At 40.0% G+C, this 20,323-nt stretch overlaps 1 protein-coding gene across 3 annotated transcripts in view; it reads left to right on the top strand.

The window, feature by feature from the left end:
* Positions 1 to 20,323, top strand: part of FMN1 (formin 1) — a 387,832-nt gene that overhangs the window by 179,533 nt on the left and 187,976 nt on the right. For all 3 annotated transcript variants that reach the window (XM_070425545.1, XM_070425561.1, XM_070425554.1), the window contains one exon: positions 5,413 to 5,563. In XM_070425545.1, coding sequence (XP_070281646.1) covers positions 5,413 to 5,563 — 151 coding nt within the window. The remainder of the gene's footprint in view (positions 1 to 5,412; positions 5,564 to 20,323) is intronic.

Raw genomic sequence — 20,323 nt, 5'->3', positions numbered from 1 at the left:
ACCTCCGTACCTCTGCACTTTACTTCCGCACCTCCTCTGAGTCTCAGTGTGCTTTTCTCTTTCCTTCTAGTTGTAGAATTTCCACTCAGCCAGCCTTCCTGTGGTTCTGGATGATGTCCATTTTGTGTTTTAGTTGTAGTTTTGAAGTCGTTATTCGAGGCAGCAATTTCCGGTGTTTACCTATGCCGCCATCTTGGTTTCTCCGCTGAGTTGCTTCTTGACTACTCTCTAGGTTTGATGTTCATTTGTTTACAGAGAACAGAAAATACAGAACACATTTTTTTAAGTTAAGTTTTGTTTTAGTTTTTAATTTATCTTTATTGTTAAAAGCATTAAAGGTGTCCCATTTGTTTGTTTGTTTGTTTTTGCCCCCCATTGACCCCCTCTACCCAGCACCTGCCCCTCCCAGGACCTCACCACTCTATTGTCTATGTCTATGTGCTATGTATATATCCATGTCAAGTTCCCCCATTAATCACTCCCTTTCCATCCATCGCCTCACCCCTGCCTTCCCTCTGAAATTTGTCAATCTTATTTCATGCTTCTAAGTCTCTGGATGTATTTTGTTCAACAGTTTATTTTCCTATTAGTTTCCACATATAAGTGAAATTATGTGATACTTGTCTTTCTCTGACTGGCTTATTTCAATTAGCATAATACTCTCCAGGTCCATCCATGCTGTTGCAAATGGTAAGAGTTCTTTATTTTTTACAGCCACATAGTATTCCACTATGTAAATGTACCACTGCTTTTTTATCCCCTCATCTGCTGATGGCACTTGGGCTGTTTTTGAAATTATTCACAAATCCAGATACAGTGGTGAATTTTTCAACTTATATAACATTTTACTTAGAAAAGGTAAGATATTGAAGAAGATAACATATAATTCACAATTACAAAATAACTGCAAATCAATATAGGAGGAGTGGGAATACTAAGCATATGGTGAACTAAGTTGGTTAGGTACTTCATATTGGCCCCTTTCTTCTCACCAAAAAATAAGGGCCAAGAGTTTATGTGGATAAAATCCTGATACTTTTTTTAATGTTGATGCTTTATAATTTTCCAAGTGATGGTTAAAAAAAATACACATGACATGACCCTGAAATAGCTCCCTCCTTTAGCTAAAGTACTAGTATTCCCCTTTTCCCATTCAAGACTCAGATGACATTTCCTAAGAAATAATTTTCCAGAATATTTATTTGGAGTTGTGTTCCCTTATTAGTGTCCTGAAATTAATGTGCAGCCCTTCCTGGGTGATGAATCCCACCTGTTCAGACAGCACACATTGCTGTCCATACCTGTGTCTCACACCTGTGCCCACACTTCATTCCCCACAGACTTTCTGAGCAACCACTATCATGACTGCAGCAGGGGTATTACAGTGCTGCTAAGTGCTATGGGCCCTTTGTCAGGGTTCAAGGTGGGACGAAGTCAAGCTGCAGATAATCATTATTGGTGTTTCTCCTTCCTTATATACTTGGCCATTTTGAGAAAGAAAACAATTGAATGTTCAAGCTCTTATTAGTTTTACCATAAATTTAGGGCTTCAGTTTTTGAGCCTAATGAAAAGTGGATGAATGTACTGACTTTCCGGACAAACATCAGGAGAGCCCTACTAGGTGAACTTGTCAGCTTGAGCCTGACTTTGGGGGAGCAGGAGGCTTCCCACTGTGATGTGTGAAGACTGGGACATGGCACTTCCTGCTGCACCACACATTTCATCTCTCTTATTATGGCAAGAGTTTTTGTTCCTCAGAGCATGACTACTTGTTTTATTTTATTTTATCTTTTAAATACATATATATATCTATATATATATATATATTATATATTATATATACACACACACATTTATTTATTTTGAGAGAGAGATAGAGAGAGAGAGGTGAAAGAGAAACATCGTTTGGTTGCCTCCCGTTTACACCCCAAATGGGGATCAAATCCGCAACCTGAGTGTGTTCCCTGACCAGGAATCAAACTGTGGAGACCATTCGGTGCATGGGATGTTGCTCCAACCAACTGAGCCACAACAGCCAGGGCCAACTACTTCTTTTAAACTAAAATGGTCTAAAGATTCTGTGTAGCATTTAGTTATGGAAGAAAGTAAAATTATTTGGGATGTGTTCTTTCAAAGGGAATGAAATGGTATTTTAATATTTTATATAACTGAATGTTATAAGCACTTTGTATAATGTACACATGAAAAGTTTTGGTCTTGGTCTACTAGGGAACTGGGAGTAAAATATGAATTTTTCCCATGTTATATATAGACGGCCTCTCATCCATCTAGATTGCTTTTCACTACTAATGAGAACTGATTTTTAACTCTTGCCATTTTGCTTTTATAAAAAAATATATTTTCTGATTTCTAGAAAAGGGAAGAGACATTTAGTTAACGAAAAAGAATTCCTAATCCATCTACTTTTTCAGCTTCCTGATAAGTATCTATCTTCCTAGTATCTTCTCCTTCCTCCCTTCACTTTCTCCCTCCTCCCTCTTCCCCCCTTCTCTACTTCCATCTCCATTCTTTTTTCTTCCTTCCTCCTTCTGCCTCCCTCTTCCTCCTCTTCTGAGCTAAAACTGTAAGTTTAGTGGTCAGAAAAGAGTTGACTATGAGAGTAGATGGTCCATTGTAAGTGAGTTCTTGTCACTGCCCCACGAAATGCCAGTTACCACCAACTCACTGAGAGGTGGTATTTCAGAATTTATTTATTTATTATTGGAAATGTATTTTCCCACAGAAACAATGTTGTAAATGGTGACGAAGCACTCAGCCTGACTGCCAGACCCAATTTGCTTCAGAACATGAGGTATAGCACTAGTTGTACTGACCCGAGCTCATTCCTTGGGAGCTGGGCCAAGCAGTACAGGTACAGAGGTGGCAGGGGTAAGACTGAACAACCTGCCTTATGCTTCACATCACCTCCCTCCAAGCATCCTCTCCCCAGCTTCCCAGAAATTTTGTGAGCTCCAAACCAGCAGCCCTAAGATCCCCCTTCCTCAGTGCCGCTAAGATAAACACCAGTTGAAGTTGAATGACAGGTTGGGCCTGAGGAAGGAGCATGTAGATGGATGTACTTCATTGAATATGTTCTAGCCCGTGGGTGATGATTTCACAGGTATTTATTATACTGTCATATGTTATAACGCACATATGTCACATACATGCTCTTCAATGGCTCAAATATTGTGAATTTGCCCAGAACCAAAATGTCATATTTCATGGGAAAGGCTGACATAGAGCAAAATGTGAACACAGATCTGAAAAGCAATTTCGAATATGAAAATCGCCTTTTAGTATCAAAAAATTGTACGGGCCACTTTATATAATAATAGATCTTTTCGTTTCCATTGATTGAGAAAATACATATTGAAACAAAGGTAAGTACTTATAGATATTATGGATAATAACATCTAGATATGTTTAAAAAACAAACATGTAAATGAGATATTTTTTTTCTATCTGTGTGCATTAAAAGTGTTTAAAAATAAGATTAAAAACTAAGTTAAGAAAGCGGACATTTGGGGGAAAATGTGTTCTGACTGAAGGGAGCCTGGATCTTAACCATCCGTCAGCTCTCAGAGGCAGTTCTTCTGTATCTCATTTTCCATATCTTCGTCTCTTTCTTTGTTTCAAAACTAAGGTGACCCTGTGTTTTTTTTTAAGACAAAGCAAAGCAGTCTCCCCGTGACTGCTTTAGTTGAAATCCCAGTGAGGGCCATTTTTATCATTTGGCTTGTTTTTATTATTATTTTTTCAATATAGTTTTACTGATTTCAGAGAGAAAGGGAGAGGGAGAGAGAAATAGAAACATCAATGATGAGAGAGAATCATCGAATCATCTGGCTGCCTCCTGCAGGCCCCACACTGGGGATCAAGCCTGCAATCCAGGCATGTGCGCTGACCTGAAATGGAACTGTGACCTCCTGGTTCATAGGTCAACGCTCAACCACTGAGCCATAATAATTTTTATTATTAATACTGTTGTTGGAGTGTGGTATTATAAATCAAGTATTTCTAAATGAGCACAGCCCATTCACATATTACAGGTCCTGCACTTACTTCACCAGAAAACTATATTTAAAACCAGTAGAAGAGATCCAAAGAAAGGCTAAATCTTTACCTTAGTACCTCATTTTCATTCTGTTTAAGAATTATCCCATCACTGTCTCAAGATTGGTTATCCCTCAGCCTTTATATGATGCCCATGTTTATCCACCATGGAAATGCTACAGACTGAGGGAGAAGCAGCTCGCATGGCTCTAACAGTATGAACCCCAGGATTTCTGGTCCCACAAAGTTTCTCTCTCTCTCTCTCTCTCTAGATCTCTCTCTCTAGATCTCTCTCTCTAGATCTCTCTCTCTAGATCTCTCTTTGATTATATCTAATGACCATTCTGTTTGGAAATGTGTATTTGCTTTAATGTTCTATATTATATTTTGACTTTTAAAAAATGTGTTTTGCCCTAGCCTGTTTGGCTCAGCGGATAGAGCGTCGGCCTGCGGACTGAAGGGTCCCAAGTTCGATTCTGGCCAAGGGCACATGCCTGGGTTGCGGGCTCAATCCCCAGTCGGGGGCGTGCACGAGGCAGCCAATCAATGATTCTCTCTCATCATTGATGTTTCTATCTCTCTCTCCCTCTTCCTTCCTCTCTGAAATCAATAAAGAAATATATATATTTTTAAAACAATGTGTTTTGCCCTGGCTGGTTTGGCTCAGTGGCTAGAGAGTCAGCCTTCAGTCTGAAAGGTCCCAGGTTCAATTCCGGTCAAGGGCACATGCCAGCGTTGCAGATTCGATCCTCAGTGTGGGGCATGCAGGAGGCAGCTGATCAATGATTTTCTCTCATCATTTCATCATTGATGTTTCTATCTTTCCCTCTCTTCTTCTCTGAAATCAATAAAAAAAAATTTTTAAAAATGTGTTTTGCAAAAAGCTTTTCTCTGCACTTTATTAGGGATGTGTGTGCATATGTATATGTGTGTATGTATTTATGTATTTTTGTTAATCCTCACACGAGGATATTTTTCCATTGATTTTTAGAGAGAGTGGAAGGGAGGGGGAGAGACAAAGAGAGAGAAACATCGATATGAGGGAGACACATTGATCGGTTGCCTCCCAAACACGCTCTGACCTGGGCTGGGAATCGAGCCTGCAACCGAAGTATGTGCCCTTGACCAGAATCAAACCCAAGACCCTTCAGTCCAGGGGCCAATTCTCTATCCACTGAGCCAAACCAGCTAGGGCTGTGTGTATTTTTTTTTTAATTAAGAGCTCTGTTAACAGGTGCTTGCAGTTTGTTGACTATTTTTTTAAATCCAGTTGTAAACTTTTATTATTTTTTAATGAGTTAAAAATGAATTAGAGATTGTGTTTATTCTTTTCTCTTGTCATTTTCTCTTTTAAGCCAAAGTGCTACACCAACCTTATGGGACTCCTTAGAAGAACCTGATATTCGGGATCCTAGTGAATTTGAGTATTTATTCTCCAAAGACACAACTCAGCAGAAGAAAAAACCACTGTCAGAGACCTATGAGAAAAAAAACAAGGTCAAAAAGGTACTGCATGATTATCATAATCATTGTAATCATATATAAATAACATGCATGGGAATTCATTATGTGCTGCTGGTTTGCTTTCCCTGCTTTCAAAAACAAGTTTTGCAAGATTTCAAGTCACAGATGATAAAAAGGAGCCAAAAGTTTGAGCATGTGTGCTTGCTATTTCAGTCATAGCATCTGAATTTTCAAGTGATTTTCTTAATTTAATCTGAACCCTCTTTAGCCATTAATTCTATTGAAAAAAATATGGCTATTTAAATTTAATTAACACAATTAGATAAAATAAACAATTCAGTCCTTCAGTGGCACTAGCCACTTTTCAGTTTTGTTCTGTGGCTAGTGGTTATATAGCACAGGTATAAAACATTTCTGTCATTACAAAATGTTCTACTGGCTAGCACTATCCAAGCATCTGGGATATGTTGGTGAAAAAATACACCCAAAGATTCTTGCTCTTTAGAGCTTCTTTGACAATCAATATTAAAAACAAAAATTAGATCACGTAACCATGATTTAAGAAGGATGGACTTTGGCTTGGTGGCGATGAGGCTACAGCTTTAAATAGACACTTAGGGTAGTCCTCATTAAGAAAGGTGCCTTCTGAGCAAAGATTTGAGGACTTGAAATCTGAAGCTCCCAGTCATCCCATCAGAGAAAAGGTTTAAGATCCTCAAGTATGAGATAGATGTGAAGTTGAATCACCACCGGGCCATGCACTGGCTATGTGACCTAAGTCAAAGTTCTTCCACCCTGTGCCTCCGTCCCCTAACCATGACATGAGATGGCATCTGTTCCTATTATTATTCTAATTATTAAGTAAGAATATATATTTATATACATCATGCTTAACATTGTGCCTGGCACACTGTCAGCACTCAGCAAATGATGGCTACTCTCATTTTGCTTCTGTTGCCACCACTGCTGTTATTTCTCTGCATAAATGTTTTTTTCTAAGGAGTTCATTCTTTTTTCTTCTAAGTGTTTTGATAATAGCCTATCAGTAATGGCGAACCTATGGACAAGCGTGTCAGAGGTGACACTTGAACTCATTTTTTTGGTTGATTTTTCTTTGTTAAATGGCATTTAAATATATAAAATAAATATCAAAAATATAAATCTTTGTTTTACTATGGTTGCAAATATCAAAAAACTTCTATATGTGACACAGCACCAGAGTTAAGTTAGGGTTTTTCAAAATGCTGACACGCCGAGCTCAAAAGTTCGCCTTCACTGGCCTAGATGGTGTTGAGCAAAAGTAAAGTACTTGGTTCTGCTATTGATTTTTTATTTTATTTTAATCCTCACCCGAGGATATTTTTCCACGGATATTTAGGGTGAGTGGAAGGGGGGGAACGAAGGAGGGGGAAAGAGAGAGAGAGGAGAGAGAGAGAGAGAGAAACATCAATGTGAGAGACACACATTGATTGATTGCCTCCTGCACTCACCCCAATCCCACCCAACCGGGACCAGGAACCAAATCTGCAACCCAGGTACATGACCTTGACCAGGAATCAAATCCATGACCCTTTGATGCATGGGCTGACACTCTAACCATTGAACACCACAGGCCAGGGCTCTGCTATTGATTTGCCATGTGAGCGTGGGTAGGTTTTCTTTCTTCTCTAAATCATTTTTTTCTCTTTTCTATAAAAGAGGATTAATAATATCTGAGTCCACATGACTCACCAGGATGTTGTGAAATTTAAATCTAAGAGGGTTTGAGGAACTGTTTTGAAAAGTTGGTGATATTAAATGATATTATCATCAACTCTTCATTCTTAAATTATACAGTTGGGTTCATCCCCTGGTTCATATCTCAGGTAACACTGTGATTATGAAATCAGCTGTGCCTTACAGGGAAAAAATGGCAAAAGTCTGAGTGCAGTTTTCTGTTAATGGAAGATTTTCCCACTGAGTTGAATCATGAATGAAAATCATAATCAAAGTTTTTCACCTCTTAAATCCAATGTAATTGTGTTTTTATGAGAAAACAATGTGATCCTGACAATAATTAAATTTCACAACAAACCTTTTGAGAAGACATATGCAGCCCTGGCCAGCGTGGCTCAGTTGGTTGGAGCATTGTCTCATACACAAAAGGGTGGTGGGTTTGTTTCCTGGTCAGGGCACATGCCTGGCTTGCAGGTTCAATCCCCAGTCAGGGTGAGGGTGGGGGAGGGGCAGCTAATCAATCTCTCTCTCTCTCTCTCTCTCTCTCTCTCTCCCCCTCTCTCCCTCTCTCCCTTCCTTACTCCCTCCCTCCCTCCCTCTCTTTTTTTTCTCCCTTGCTCTCTCCCTTCCATCCTTCCTTCTAAATAAAATAAAAAATAAAAGAAATAAAAAGAAATATTGCATGGGACAATTTGAATTTTTCTGCTAAAACAATTCATTCCAGGAAAGAAGTCAACTAATATACTATAAAATGTATTCCCATGCAGTTAGATTTGTGTGGGATGGAAGTAAGTGTGCTTTGTAGGCCGGCTGGCTTTTCAGATTCTATCTACAGAAACAGGAGACTAGATTCTACACAACACGCAAAAGAACCTCTGTATTCCAGAAACTCGCCTCAATTTGCCACTTCCAGGAAGTTGCCTCTGACTAACCAGGAACTCTGCTAAATGCATTGTTACTCATTATCATATTAAATTTAATTTCGTTCTCTGTTTCTTCCCAGATTGCTATTACTTCTTTTGTTTCTCTCTTTGGATGCTTGGTAACATGCTGTTATTATTTCTGTTTTGGCGAATGAGTATTTTTAAAACATCAAAGCATTTGGTTGTTTGTTCTTATTTCTTATCTCATAATTGTTTGCCTGTTCAACAAAGGATTTTCACTAAGCCAGTTAGTACTTGATGTGTTTATTTTGTTTCCCTGTCTGAGGAGGAAAATACCCTTCATTTGAACTCTTTAATCTTTCTGAACAGTGAGGTTGCTGTTAACCCATATAATCGGCACCTATGTAGTTTCCACTTTCTTCTTTAAGTAGAGCCAAGAATATAGGTCTACTGGGCTACATGGTCTTGAGGCTGCTTGAAGTTTTAGTGAGCTTTGTGGTCTACCTTAGGGCTGAGATTTTAAGTTTTAAGGAAAATAACAAACTGAATCAAAGCCAGAAAACTCTATACCTGCTTCCTATAGGCCTTTCTTCCATGCCTGTGGTCAGATTTCCAGCATCAAGTTGGATCCCTTCGTCTCTTCCAAGAGTCAGATATTTGTTTTCTTTAATCTTAAAATGAACGTGAATTTTGGAGGTGGTAAGCAACTGAGGGGTTTCAGCATTGGAGGCTAACTTTATCTGCTTAAGCACAGAATGGTTACCAAGATGACCAGGAGGACACTTGCCAAATAGGTCTTTTCGAAGGACTAATGTGGAGTATATATGTTGGAGATAGAAAGGGCCAGCATTCTGAATCTTGACTGTGAGATATATGTGAACATCTCTTAAATGAATTTGGTCTTCATCTCTCTCCGCAGACCACATTCCTAGTTCAGAAATAACTCTCAAGATTCTGCTGAATACAGATACTAGTTTCTAGTTTCATCTTCTGTACTAGCATTTGATGTTCCCATCAGTGGACACGTATTCTTAAGTTGGGCAGGTATCCTGTTCTATACCATAGAGTCTAAGAATTAGAAGGAACCTTCCCAATCATCTAACTGAGTACCCTCATCTGGCACATGAGAAACTGGCCTAGGAAGATGAAGTGGCTTCTAGGGTTTGCACACTTACTGGGGCGACATTGATAATGGTGAGCCCTTGAGAGGATGTACAAGAGCCGCAGCATGTTCACTGCCCCTTTATTTACACAGTAAGTGGCCACATTGGTGATGGTAACAATATTTATTGAGATGAATGATTTGATGCTTATAAACGAGATTAGCTATTATTAAAATCATCAAAAAATATAGCTTACACTTGTGCAAATTGAAAATATTTCCTACATAGTAAAAATCATCCAGTTTTCTTCAGAGTTTTTCAATAGGAAGTCAAATCTTTGAATAAAAAGATGTTTTGCATTTAACTCTAACAGTGAGATATGTAGATAAGGGGCTATTTCCCTTTGACTCTACCAATATTTTAAATGTTAACTGTAAATAAATACCATGACAGATTTGTTTTGGATACTAAGGCATGTGCCAACCTCATTTGTGACACCGTCCATTCTGCCAGGACAGACAGAGCCACCACCAAACTAAGAGCCAGGGTTCAAAACGTCAGCCCTTGTTTGCACCACCAGAACATAGTACTGTCTCCTATTTATTGCTCTGTGATAACCTTCAGAGCCACATATTTAATTGTCACACACTACTTCCTTCTCAATAAAATAAGGAATAACAACTCTTTACAGGGTGGTTATGAGGCTAAAGCGAAATCATGGTTATGAAAGTGCTTTAAGTATTCTCTAGAACTATGTATTAATCTCTTAGTTTACGAACTAATATGAAAGCTTTGCAAATACATTTTGGAACATCGTTCATTCCCACAAGGTTGTTGAAGATCTTAAAACATTAGTGTGTCCATTCTTGAAACTGTTTGCAAAGGGTAATCTCCACACCATTTCTGTTTTTCAATATTTATAGAATTCCACAACTTTCTCTAACGACACATACAGGCATCTAATGGTTCATCTTACATTGGTTTATATAGTCTCTCTGCGCTGTAAAATAAGTTTCCACTGTCAATATGCCCCTATTTATACTGCTTCTCAGCTACATTTGTTCCTGGGAAAGACAGGTCAGCACCTTGACAAGGAGCCAGAAATCTGCCTTCATTGTCTGAGATTCTTTCTCCTGGTGCCTGTCAAGGAAGTAGCTACTCTGATAAACTTTCCAGTTGCTTTTTAAACTTGCCCAACAACTTTCAGAGAATCAGCATGGCCTGCCAATATTCTTCTTCTCTTGAAATGTCACCATTTCACTTTGAATTATAATCTCTCTGCTCGTTCCCTCCTCTGTAAGATATGTGAGATCATTCCTCTCCCTCGTATTTTGATAGCTATTTCTTAAGAATAATCAACTAATGGCTTTTCCCTGAGCTCTTGGGGGTGGGGGTGTGAGTCGGGTGGGGAGGGGTGAGGATGGCTCAGCAGACACAAGTCTGTTGAAAAGTCCTGGAGCCAAAAGCCATCAGTTGTAATTTGGTCACTTTGGCGAGGATCTTAGACGTAATTCTCGAATCCCAGACTTGGTGTCTCAGTTGAGTGGGGAGAGAAGGGTGGACGGCGAACATTGTTTGGAAGCCTGAACATAAATTTATAGGGTTTCATAACCTGTTGCCTTCCAAGTTTATATAATTTCAGCTTTTGTGTACAAAAATAATTTCTCCAGCTCCCTGAGTAAGGTATGTGCATTATTTTCCCTTCCAGGAGTGGGGGTGAGTTTGCAACCCCCTTTATATTTCTCATGTGTTGGAAAAATGAGCAACGGAGTTAGGGGTTATCATCTATAGAAATGAGTGTAATAACCTGCGTGTGTGTTGATTGCACCAGAGTATGACCTGGAAGTCATTAGTGCTGTGTCCAGATTCCTTGAGTGACACCTGGGATGATCAGGGCTGTCCTGTTTTTCAGCTAAAAGGCCCCTCACTGGCTAAATCTACTAAAAGCAAACAGGAGCTGACAGGCACTAGTTTACAAAAATTCTGCCTTGTAAATTTTATTTGGAAATAAGATGGCCCAAGAAGTTAAGTTGTACTTTCACTTTATTTACTTATTGGGGGTGGGGTGGGGGAAAGGTGGTTAGAACTTGTCAAGTGTGGATATCAATGATTCTTTCAGAATGTAGAATCTGAATATTATTCTTGGAGTTCAGCTATGTTTCTCCTGTTGGCTGTTAAACAGTAACTTAATCTGTACTTGCACCTCAAACCAGCTGCAGTGTCATTAAGATGCTCATTACCTACCCCAAACCACCAGAGGGCACCTTAGAATGCTGAGATATAAGCAAACTTAGCTTCTTCCCCGGAGCCCTGAGAGGGGAACCTACCAGAGAGTAACTGCCCCTCTGCACCCTCTTTAGTCTCGTTAAATCACTTTATTGTGGACCATGGGGCCAAATTTCACAGCAAATTATCCACAGAAAGTATTGGGAGCCAAATGCATATTAGAAAGGCTTGTAGGTATTAGTAGAACAGAAATCATTAGTAGACATAGTTCCAGTGTTTAGAATGAATGACTGCAGTATAAAAATTTATGAAGTTTTAGACTTAGCCCCTTTGGGTCTAATTCTGGAATCACCTACACACACACACACACACACACACACACACGCACGCGCACACACACACATACACATACACACACACAAACACACGCTTTTTAAATCTTCAATATCTAAAGGGAGTGAAGATTTATTTCAATATGGATTTGGAGTTATCTAATTGGAAAACAAAGATGAATGATTGGATATTACAAGACAGTCTGTGAGAGAACCATTATAAATATTTGTATTTTGAAAAAGTATTTATCCTTCCCTCCTAGTTGAGAAAAATTTTGAAGTCTTGCCTGTATTTTCCTGGACCTTGTTCATTTCTGGTTAACACAGGCCCTTTTCCAAGGCTGGTGCTGGGCAGTGGTTTGAGGGTGAGTGCTGATGCTGGCACCTTGGTCCCAGCAGTGACTGCTCTGGCCTCCAGTCTAAGCTCAGTAGTATGTGAGAAGATAACAAGAATCGGCAAAGATCTTATATGTGTGTCTTAGTCATAAACCCGGGCCACAGTGATGCTTTCTCAACTGAACCCATGCTTTGGAAGTGCACACGTCTCCAATATACACCAAGGTCAAAACAGCCTCTGCCCATACACATGCTCTCGCAGGTACACGCTTAAAGTGGGCAGAGAGAAGTCTTAATCACCTTGCATATATGTAGTATCTTTCAAGTGAAGATTTCAATAGTAATAATAATAATAGTTAATGCTAAGTAAGTGGGTTTTGGGTAAGTGCTTGGGGTGTATTAATTTATTTAATCATCACAAGAGCCCAGTAAGGTGGGTACTATTATTATTCCCGTTTTGTAGGTGAGGAAGCTGGAGCGAAGAGGGGTTATGTAACTGCCCAGCATCACACGGCTCTGAAGTGGTAAGGAGGTGAATCCGGCAATAACCCTAGAGCCTGTGCTCTTAGTTACCTGACACATGGGCTTTTGGTGTGAATGTAGCTACAAGTCCTGACTTTACATTCTCTTGGAGAGTCTGAATTTTGTTCTCTAGTCTTTGTCCACGGACAGAAGCGCACTGGCTTTGGTGTCAGCAGACCTGCTTTCCACTTCTGGCCCTGCCCTTCACCAACCATTGAATCTTGGGCAGGTCCCCTCAATTTTCTGGTCTCAGATCTCTTATCTGTCAAAAGATGAGAACTTTCATTAGATGAATCCCAACAATCCCATCATTACTTCCACTTGCAAATGGGGACACTTAAGACCCACCAGCCTTTGTTTTGCTTATTAGAGGGCAGAGGGACAAGGCATTCACGTGTGATCCCAGGTCTCAGCACTCAGCTCCAGGCTCAGCCCCATAGACCAGGCTGCCTGACACCTGGGGCACCATGGGGTGTGGGCCCTGAGTATGTGGGAGGGAGCTCAGGAATAAGTGTTAGCATTTGAGACATACATGTATTGGAGAATTATTTCCAAGTAAACCAGGCTTGTGTGTGTGCTTGAGGTACTGGAAACGTGCTGGGGAAGCTGCCCTGGAAAGGCTCCGGAGATCTTGTCGGGAAGGTAACAGTAGTTAGCCATTGTTGTGTGTCCAGTCACGTAGCCTCTCCGGCCTTAGTTGCCGTAACTGTCCTGGTGTCTGAGATGGATGTTTTGAAAGATTGTTTCCGGATGCAACATACAAGATCATCTCTGTATGTGGAGGCCTTCACACATACATTTTAAAGCTGAGTGTATGAGTAGAATAAAACCGTGAATTTGGACCTTGCTTTGTCAGTGAATAACGGGATTTACTACAAACCAGCCTCTCCACCATAGTGTTTCTTCTCTCAGAGATGCAACATTTCCCTCCTTACACTTGTCTCTACTTAACAAAGAATGCTCTGGCCAGCCCCCCCTGACTTGCGTGGTCCTTTTCCATTTTCCCCTCTGTCTCTGTTTTCAGGGTCCCGAGGCCAAGCCAGGAGTTCAGGCTACACCAGACAAAGCCATCACAGGCTCCTTAGGACAGTCTGGCTTGGCTCCAATACTATGGCCACACTTTCAATCTTTGATAACATACCTTTTGGCCAGAGCTTGATTTCATGTGGACCTGGCCTGATTTCTCTCCAGCTGAGGCTAATTTGCATGGCTGTAAACACGGGCCTTACAAAGCTCACCAACTGTGATAAAAGCAAAGGAAACCTGAGACCACTGGAAACTCCAAAATCCGCCTTTGGTATCTGAGCCTGACTCTGAGTCACGCCTCAGCCCAGGAGGCTGCCAGCACGGGCACGAAGCAGCTAAAGAAATGTTATTCTGATTGATCTGATTAGGGCAGCAAGGTTAGCCATGGTCAATTTACAAAGACAGTATGAGAAGAAATCATGTGTGCAGTCATGTTATGGGTCAGCGAGGTCCCTGCCAGAAGTTATGAAAAGCCACAGCTCTGCCAGCACCATTATCAGATCTCCTCAGTGGGGTACAAATGGGATTGGAGGGTTAGGGGCCCCTCCATTGGAATGAATGACAAAAGGGATTGGGCAGGGAAGAGTTAGTGAATCCTGCTTGCTTCCAGCTGGATTCCTTAGCTGCCAAGCCCCTTACACGTGAGTGGGAGAGGCTGAGAGTTCCCCAGGAAAGGGCGAGGGAGACTGCCCTGAGCTCCTCCTTGCAATGGAAAGGAGAGCTTGGAAAGACTAGTTCCGAAAAGGCCATGAGGCTCTAGATCAGTGGTTCTCAACCTTGGCTGCGCATTAGAATCACCTGGTAATCTTTTTAAAATCCTGATTTCTGGGCCTCATTCTCCGGAAATTCTGTTTCTTTGTTATGGGGTGGGGCCACAACATTAGTAACAAAGAAACAGAATTTCCGGAGGATGAGGCCCAGAAATCAGGATTTTAAAAAGATTCCCAGGTGATTCTCATGTGCAGCCAAGGTGAGAACCACTGCTCTAGATTGACCCACAGAGAGCAGCCAGATGGAACCTATTGGGCATTTTGATCCCTTCCTTCACCAGAAGAGTGGTTTAATTGGGATCTGGCTCCAGGCCCTGGATACTAAATAACCTGAGTTTTAGTGTTTTCATTTTCATTAATTAACTTTTATGCTAGGTACCTTATTAGTCACATTAGGCATTTTGCATGTGCAAAATATCCTAGGAGGTGAGAAGGGGGTCTTTAAAAATAGTATAGAGCTGCAAGTACCAGGGGGTTAATTCATGACCTAATTATCACATCACTTTTTACTCTCTTGTAGAGCCTCTTGTACAACTTCCTTAGTTTACAACAAGCACAAAAACTTTTAAACTTTGTTTTCAAATGGTTATTGCATTCATATTGATGCTGAAGATTTTTGGATCCTCCACTCTGGGTGTGGTTCTCTTCCTCCCAGTTCAATTCAGGAACATAAATGTTACTTATAACACTAGGATAAGGTACATTAATTAACAAAGAAAGATTTATTTAAGATGAAGCCAACTGAAAGCCTCATTGCTTGAGCTGGGGCTCATTATAAATAGTTCACTTTGTACTACAATCATCTTACTAATGGAAAAACTGAGACATTGGAGTGTTGATTAGAGAGGAATGTGATTCACAATGTAGCAGCAAAAGGCCTAAAGCATATGATGTTGGGAATGATTTAGTAAGACATCGGAGAAACTGGGCCATGTGATGCTTTTGTTGTGCATTACATACACTCTCCCGGGTGTGGAGATAGCTGAACAATTCAGCCCTGTAGGACACAGCCCTTCAGTTGCCACCAAAGAAAGGGATGAGCCACTGAGGCTGACAGAGAAGATAGGACTCAGACTAGCACAGGGAGTTCATGCCTATCAACTACAATTGTGGCGTTTCCCTCAGAGCCACCAGGAAGCCAGTGATGGGGCTGTAGTAGAGGCCTAAGCTCCAGGTCTCTGACCAGCTGCTTCTGTTATTGGTGGGAGCTGTCCATGTCCCTACCTGTTGCCAGGGGAGATGGGCCTCTTGGGATGTCACAAGAAAAGGAATTTTCTGAGACTTGCATTGGAGAATGAGTGGCATTTATTTGCATGGAATTAAACCTCTGAGTTTCTAAGGTCCCTTCTCCCTCTGTCCCACCATGGAAGAAGTATAGTTGTCTCCTTAGCAGAGCTAGGTTAAAGCCATTGTCCAAAGTTTCTGTTCCATATTTGCACAGTCCAATCCAGCATCAGGCTAGCTCAGTTTATATTCCCAGCTGCAGTCCATCAGTCCATTGCATGTGGGGTCCACATGGCTGTGGGCTATGCAGCTTCAGGCCACATGGCTGTGAAGGGAACATGAGCAGGAACACAGCCAGAGGAACAAGAGAGTAAGAGAACGAACTCCTTTGTCTGGGGATTTTGATTTAACCTTCTAAGATTTTGGTACTTGCAGTGGCCCCACCCCCTCTAGCCAATTATCTGTTTCCAGCTAAGACTGACAGGCACCTTCCCCATGTCCCCCCTACTTCACTGAGCATGCGTCCATCTCCCCTTTTGTTGGGCAACTCTTCCCCCAGGGATTCCCCCAGTGATTTGCAGGGAATGGTTTCTTAGGGAGTAAAAAGATTCCCAGGTGATTCACAGTTTTCTGGTGAAGCTGCCCTGATGGCCATGCTTTTAATGTCTGGCCTCCCTTTTGCTCCTTTCCTATTATTAATAACTAGCAAATTATAATGCTACTAAAGGCCCAGTGCACAAATTCGTGCACAGGTGGGGTCCCTCGGCCTGGCCAGCAATAGGGCCGATTGGGGCCACTGGAGGTTGGCTGTGAGAGTGCACTGACCACCAGGGGGCAGCTCCTGCATTGAGCATCTGTCCCCTGGTGGTCAGTGCGATCATAGCGAACGGTCGACCAGTCGTTCGGTTGTTCATTCGGTCACTTAGGCTTTTATATATATAGATTGCTTCCTTCAACACTCCCATGCACTGAGAGCCACACTATTCTGAGTACAGAAGGTGGTAGTGTGGTCCAACAGCAATTTCTGGAAACTGCACAGCCTTTTTCTTGCTAAGTCATCACTTTATCCATGGGGCAAGTCCCTTCATCTCTCTAAGACTCCTCTGTACAGTTCCATCATCTACAAAGTGAGAATAATAATAGTGGTAACTTCCAAGGATGATTATGAGGATTAAAATGATCTGTGTAAAGTGTTTAGCTTTGTGCCTGGTACAGAAATATTTGCTGCTGCCACCATGCCATCACCACCATCATCATCATTACCATCAGGAGTAGGAAGGAATAAGACTGAAGAAAAATCTTCATATCACCCTGAAAGGAGAACAGAAAGTTAGGTTCCAACCAGAAGCCTCATTTCTCATTCAGAAAGGGTTCCTCGGCCCCAGAGAGCTACCTGATCTTTGTTTTATCCTATCGTTTCTCTGTGTGTTACTTGGATACACTGTGTAATTAAAGCAAATTAATTTAAGCTCCATGCTCAGAGATGACCATCCTCAAGGTTTGTCAAAGAAAACCATGCAATACAACAAAATTATAATAAAACTAGTGACCCAGTGCATGGGTTTGTGCACATTGAAAGGAAATTAATTAGAAGGTGGCCAGCAGAGCAGGACTGGGCAAGATGGGCCAGACACTCCCAGCATCTGTGGAGTGAGCAGAGTCTCTCTGGCAGATGGGGTCCCTTGGCCTGGCCTGCAAGGATCGGGCCAAAACCTGCTTTCCGGCATCCCCCGAGGGGTCCAGGAGTATGAGAGGGCACTCTGCAAAGTTGCTATTGTATAAGGTGTGGAACACAAGTGTGCAGTAAATCAGACTTGGGGCCGACAGTGCCCCAACAACAACATAACCCACGCGGCCCCATGAGGAATCGGGCTCCCTCCTCCGGTTTCAGGGTGTGTCACCTGAGAACTGCCACTGCCAAGTCACTGCAGCTCAGCAGCTCCTGTGTTGAGTGTCTGGCTCCTGATGGTCAGTGCATGTCATAGCAACCAGTTGGATAGTAGGACACTTAGTATATTAGCCAGCCTCTTATATAGAGAGAGATTTGTTTCCATTTTCTAGCACTTTTTTTTTTTTTTTTTGCTTTCATGGTAATCTGTGTGGTACAATTTTACGTGTGCAACTCTTAGCAGCCAACATGTGTAAGGTGGCCTCGTAGGCCCTTTTAAAATGTGATAGGCTATAAATAAATAAATATAACATGTTTAGAATGGAGGATTTAGGTGATGATGAAACTCTTAAACTGTGATATTTTAGGATGGTTTCTATATTAACAACAAAATATACCAAATTATTATGCTTTACTAATTGTTGTCAACATGGTACATGGATATAATTTAAAAGTCAAGTAGTATTAAAATACTTTTAAAAAGCAAAGGTTTACAAATCTCAGCAAATTTTAAGCAGTTTTTAAATACAGATCATATCCTCTGATAAAAATGAAATTAAGTTAGGAATCATATATTAATGACAAAAATACAATCTAAATATGTCCACAACAAAAACCTCCTTGCCTCTTAAAATCTACACTTTCATCTGTAAAGAACTCATGGATCAAGAAAGCAATTGTGATGAGATTCCAAAAACACTTATAAATACTCAAAAAATACTGGTTATCAAGACTCCTAGAATATAGCTACAATGTATGGTCATAAGTGATTATATTAGAAAAGAAGAAGGTCAAGAATAAATTAAGATTCCAAAATTAATAACTCGAAAAAGAAAAACAAACAGAGGAAATATTAGGTTGCACAACAAGAAAAGTCATTTTTATAGGTCAAATGTGAGCAAATATTTATAACTTCATATGGTTCAACCTAATATGGGAATTAAATATTTTTAAAAATTAAATACAGTAGAGATGATTAATAAAGTAAAAAAAATTATTCTTTGAAAACTATTATATTTACAAACTTTCAGTGACATTGAACAAAACAAAGATCCTATATAATAAAAGGCTAATATGCAAATTCATGCACCAGGCCTCTAGTATAATGAGAATGAGAATGTAAACATGAATGTGACCATGGATGTAATAGAAATGCGTAAGACTTATATGAGCAAACTTTTGCAAATAAATGAAAATCACATGAAATCACTTCCTAGAAAAAGACAAATAATTAAAACAGATTCAAGAAGAAATAGAACACCTGAGTGTCATATAAATATTAAGGAAATTGGATCAGTAGTTTAAAATCTTCCCACAACGTACCAGGCCTAGATGGTTTTATTACACCAAATACTTCTTACACAAAATACTTTACAGACTAGAAAATGATGTGACATTCAAAGTTAGTATATAGTCAAGGACAGGAAGTAAAAGACAAATTAGAGGGTAATTTCTCTCATATAGATGTAAAGATCATAAACAGAATATTAACAGACTGAATCCAGAAATGTATAAAAAAAATATTGTATTGAAAGCATTAGAGCAGACCTAAATAGAAGGAGAGATATATTCTCTTCATGAATAGGAAGATCAGTATTCTAAAGTTGTCAGTTAACCCCAAATTGATTTCTAATTTTAAAGTAATTCCATCAATTACTTAGGATATTTGGAATTTTACAAACTTATTCTAAAAATATGTATGGAAGAGCAAAGTTTCAAAAATAACCTTACAGCACTGCTGGTGTGACTTAGTAGTTGAGCATCGACCTATGAACCAGGAGGTCACAGTTCAATTCCCAGTCAGGGCACGTGCCAGGTTGCAGGCTCCATCCCCAGTGTGGGGCATGCAGGAGGCAGCTGATCAATGATTCTCTCTCATCATTGATGTTTCTATCTCTCTCTTTCTTTCTTCCTCTCTGAAATCAATAATAAAATATATATTTTTTAAATAACCTTACAAAAAAACAATCATAAACATGATGTTTAGTAAAAAAAAAATCATAAAAAATTATTCCATTGGTCTGAAGTTAAAAACATGCAAATCAGAGAATTTCAAGGAATCATATATTTGTGGCAAAACTATAATTTTCAAAAGCAAGGTAATAATAAAATTCAGAAAAATAAAAACTCTAAAAGAGAAAAATCAGATAGGATACTTATTCTACCACATATCAATAACAATTAAGTAATATGTAGTAAGGTAGCTATAGTATGGTAATAATTGGCACAGAAAACAAAAGTCAATGGAAAGCATTGAGGGGCCCTAGTCAGTTTTGCTCAGCCCTCCGACTGAGGGGTCTTGGGTTCAATTCTAGTCAAGGGCACATATCTCGGTTGCAAGTTCGATCCTCACCCGTTGGCAGAGTGCATGCGGGAGGCAAGCAATCAATATTTCTCTCTCACATCAATGTTTCTTCCTCTCTGTCTCTACCTCACCCTTCCACTCTCTCTAAAACTTAATGAAAACATATTCTTGGGTGAGGGTTAACAACAACAAAACAAAAAAGGAATTGAGAGTTCAAAGCAGATCCAGCATATATGGAAACTAATATATGACAAATGTGGTATCTCAGATCAGTGGGTAAAATTGACTATTAAAATATATTTTAAAAATCAATATATATGTGGCCATAAACAAAAATTAATTCCAGTAGTATCAGCACATGTATGAGGAAGGGAAAAGTTAATAGTTTTTTTTAAATAATATAAATAAATAAACCATAAATAAAATAACAAATATGTACAATAAAATAAAATTACATTAAAATAAAAACA

This window comes from Myotis yumanensis, unplaced genomic scaffold (genome assembly GCF_028538775.1).
Source record: "Myotis yumanensis isolate MYYU_CA2020_CCGP unplaced genomic scaffold, mMyoYum1.0.hap1 SCAF_1, whole genome shotgun sequence".
Taxonomy (NCBI): domain Eukaryota; kingdom Metazoa; phylum Chordata; class Mammalia; order Chiroptera; family Vespertilionidae; genus Myotis; species Myotis yumanensis.
This window is presented reverse-complemented; position numbering and strand designations above follow the sequence as displayed.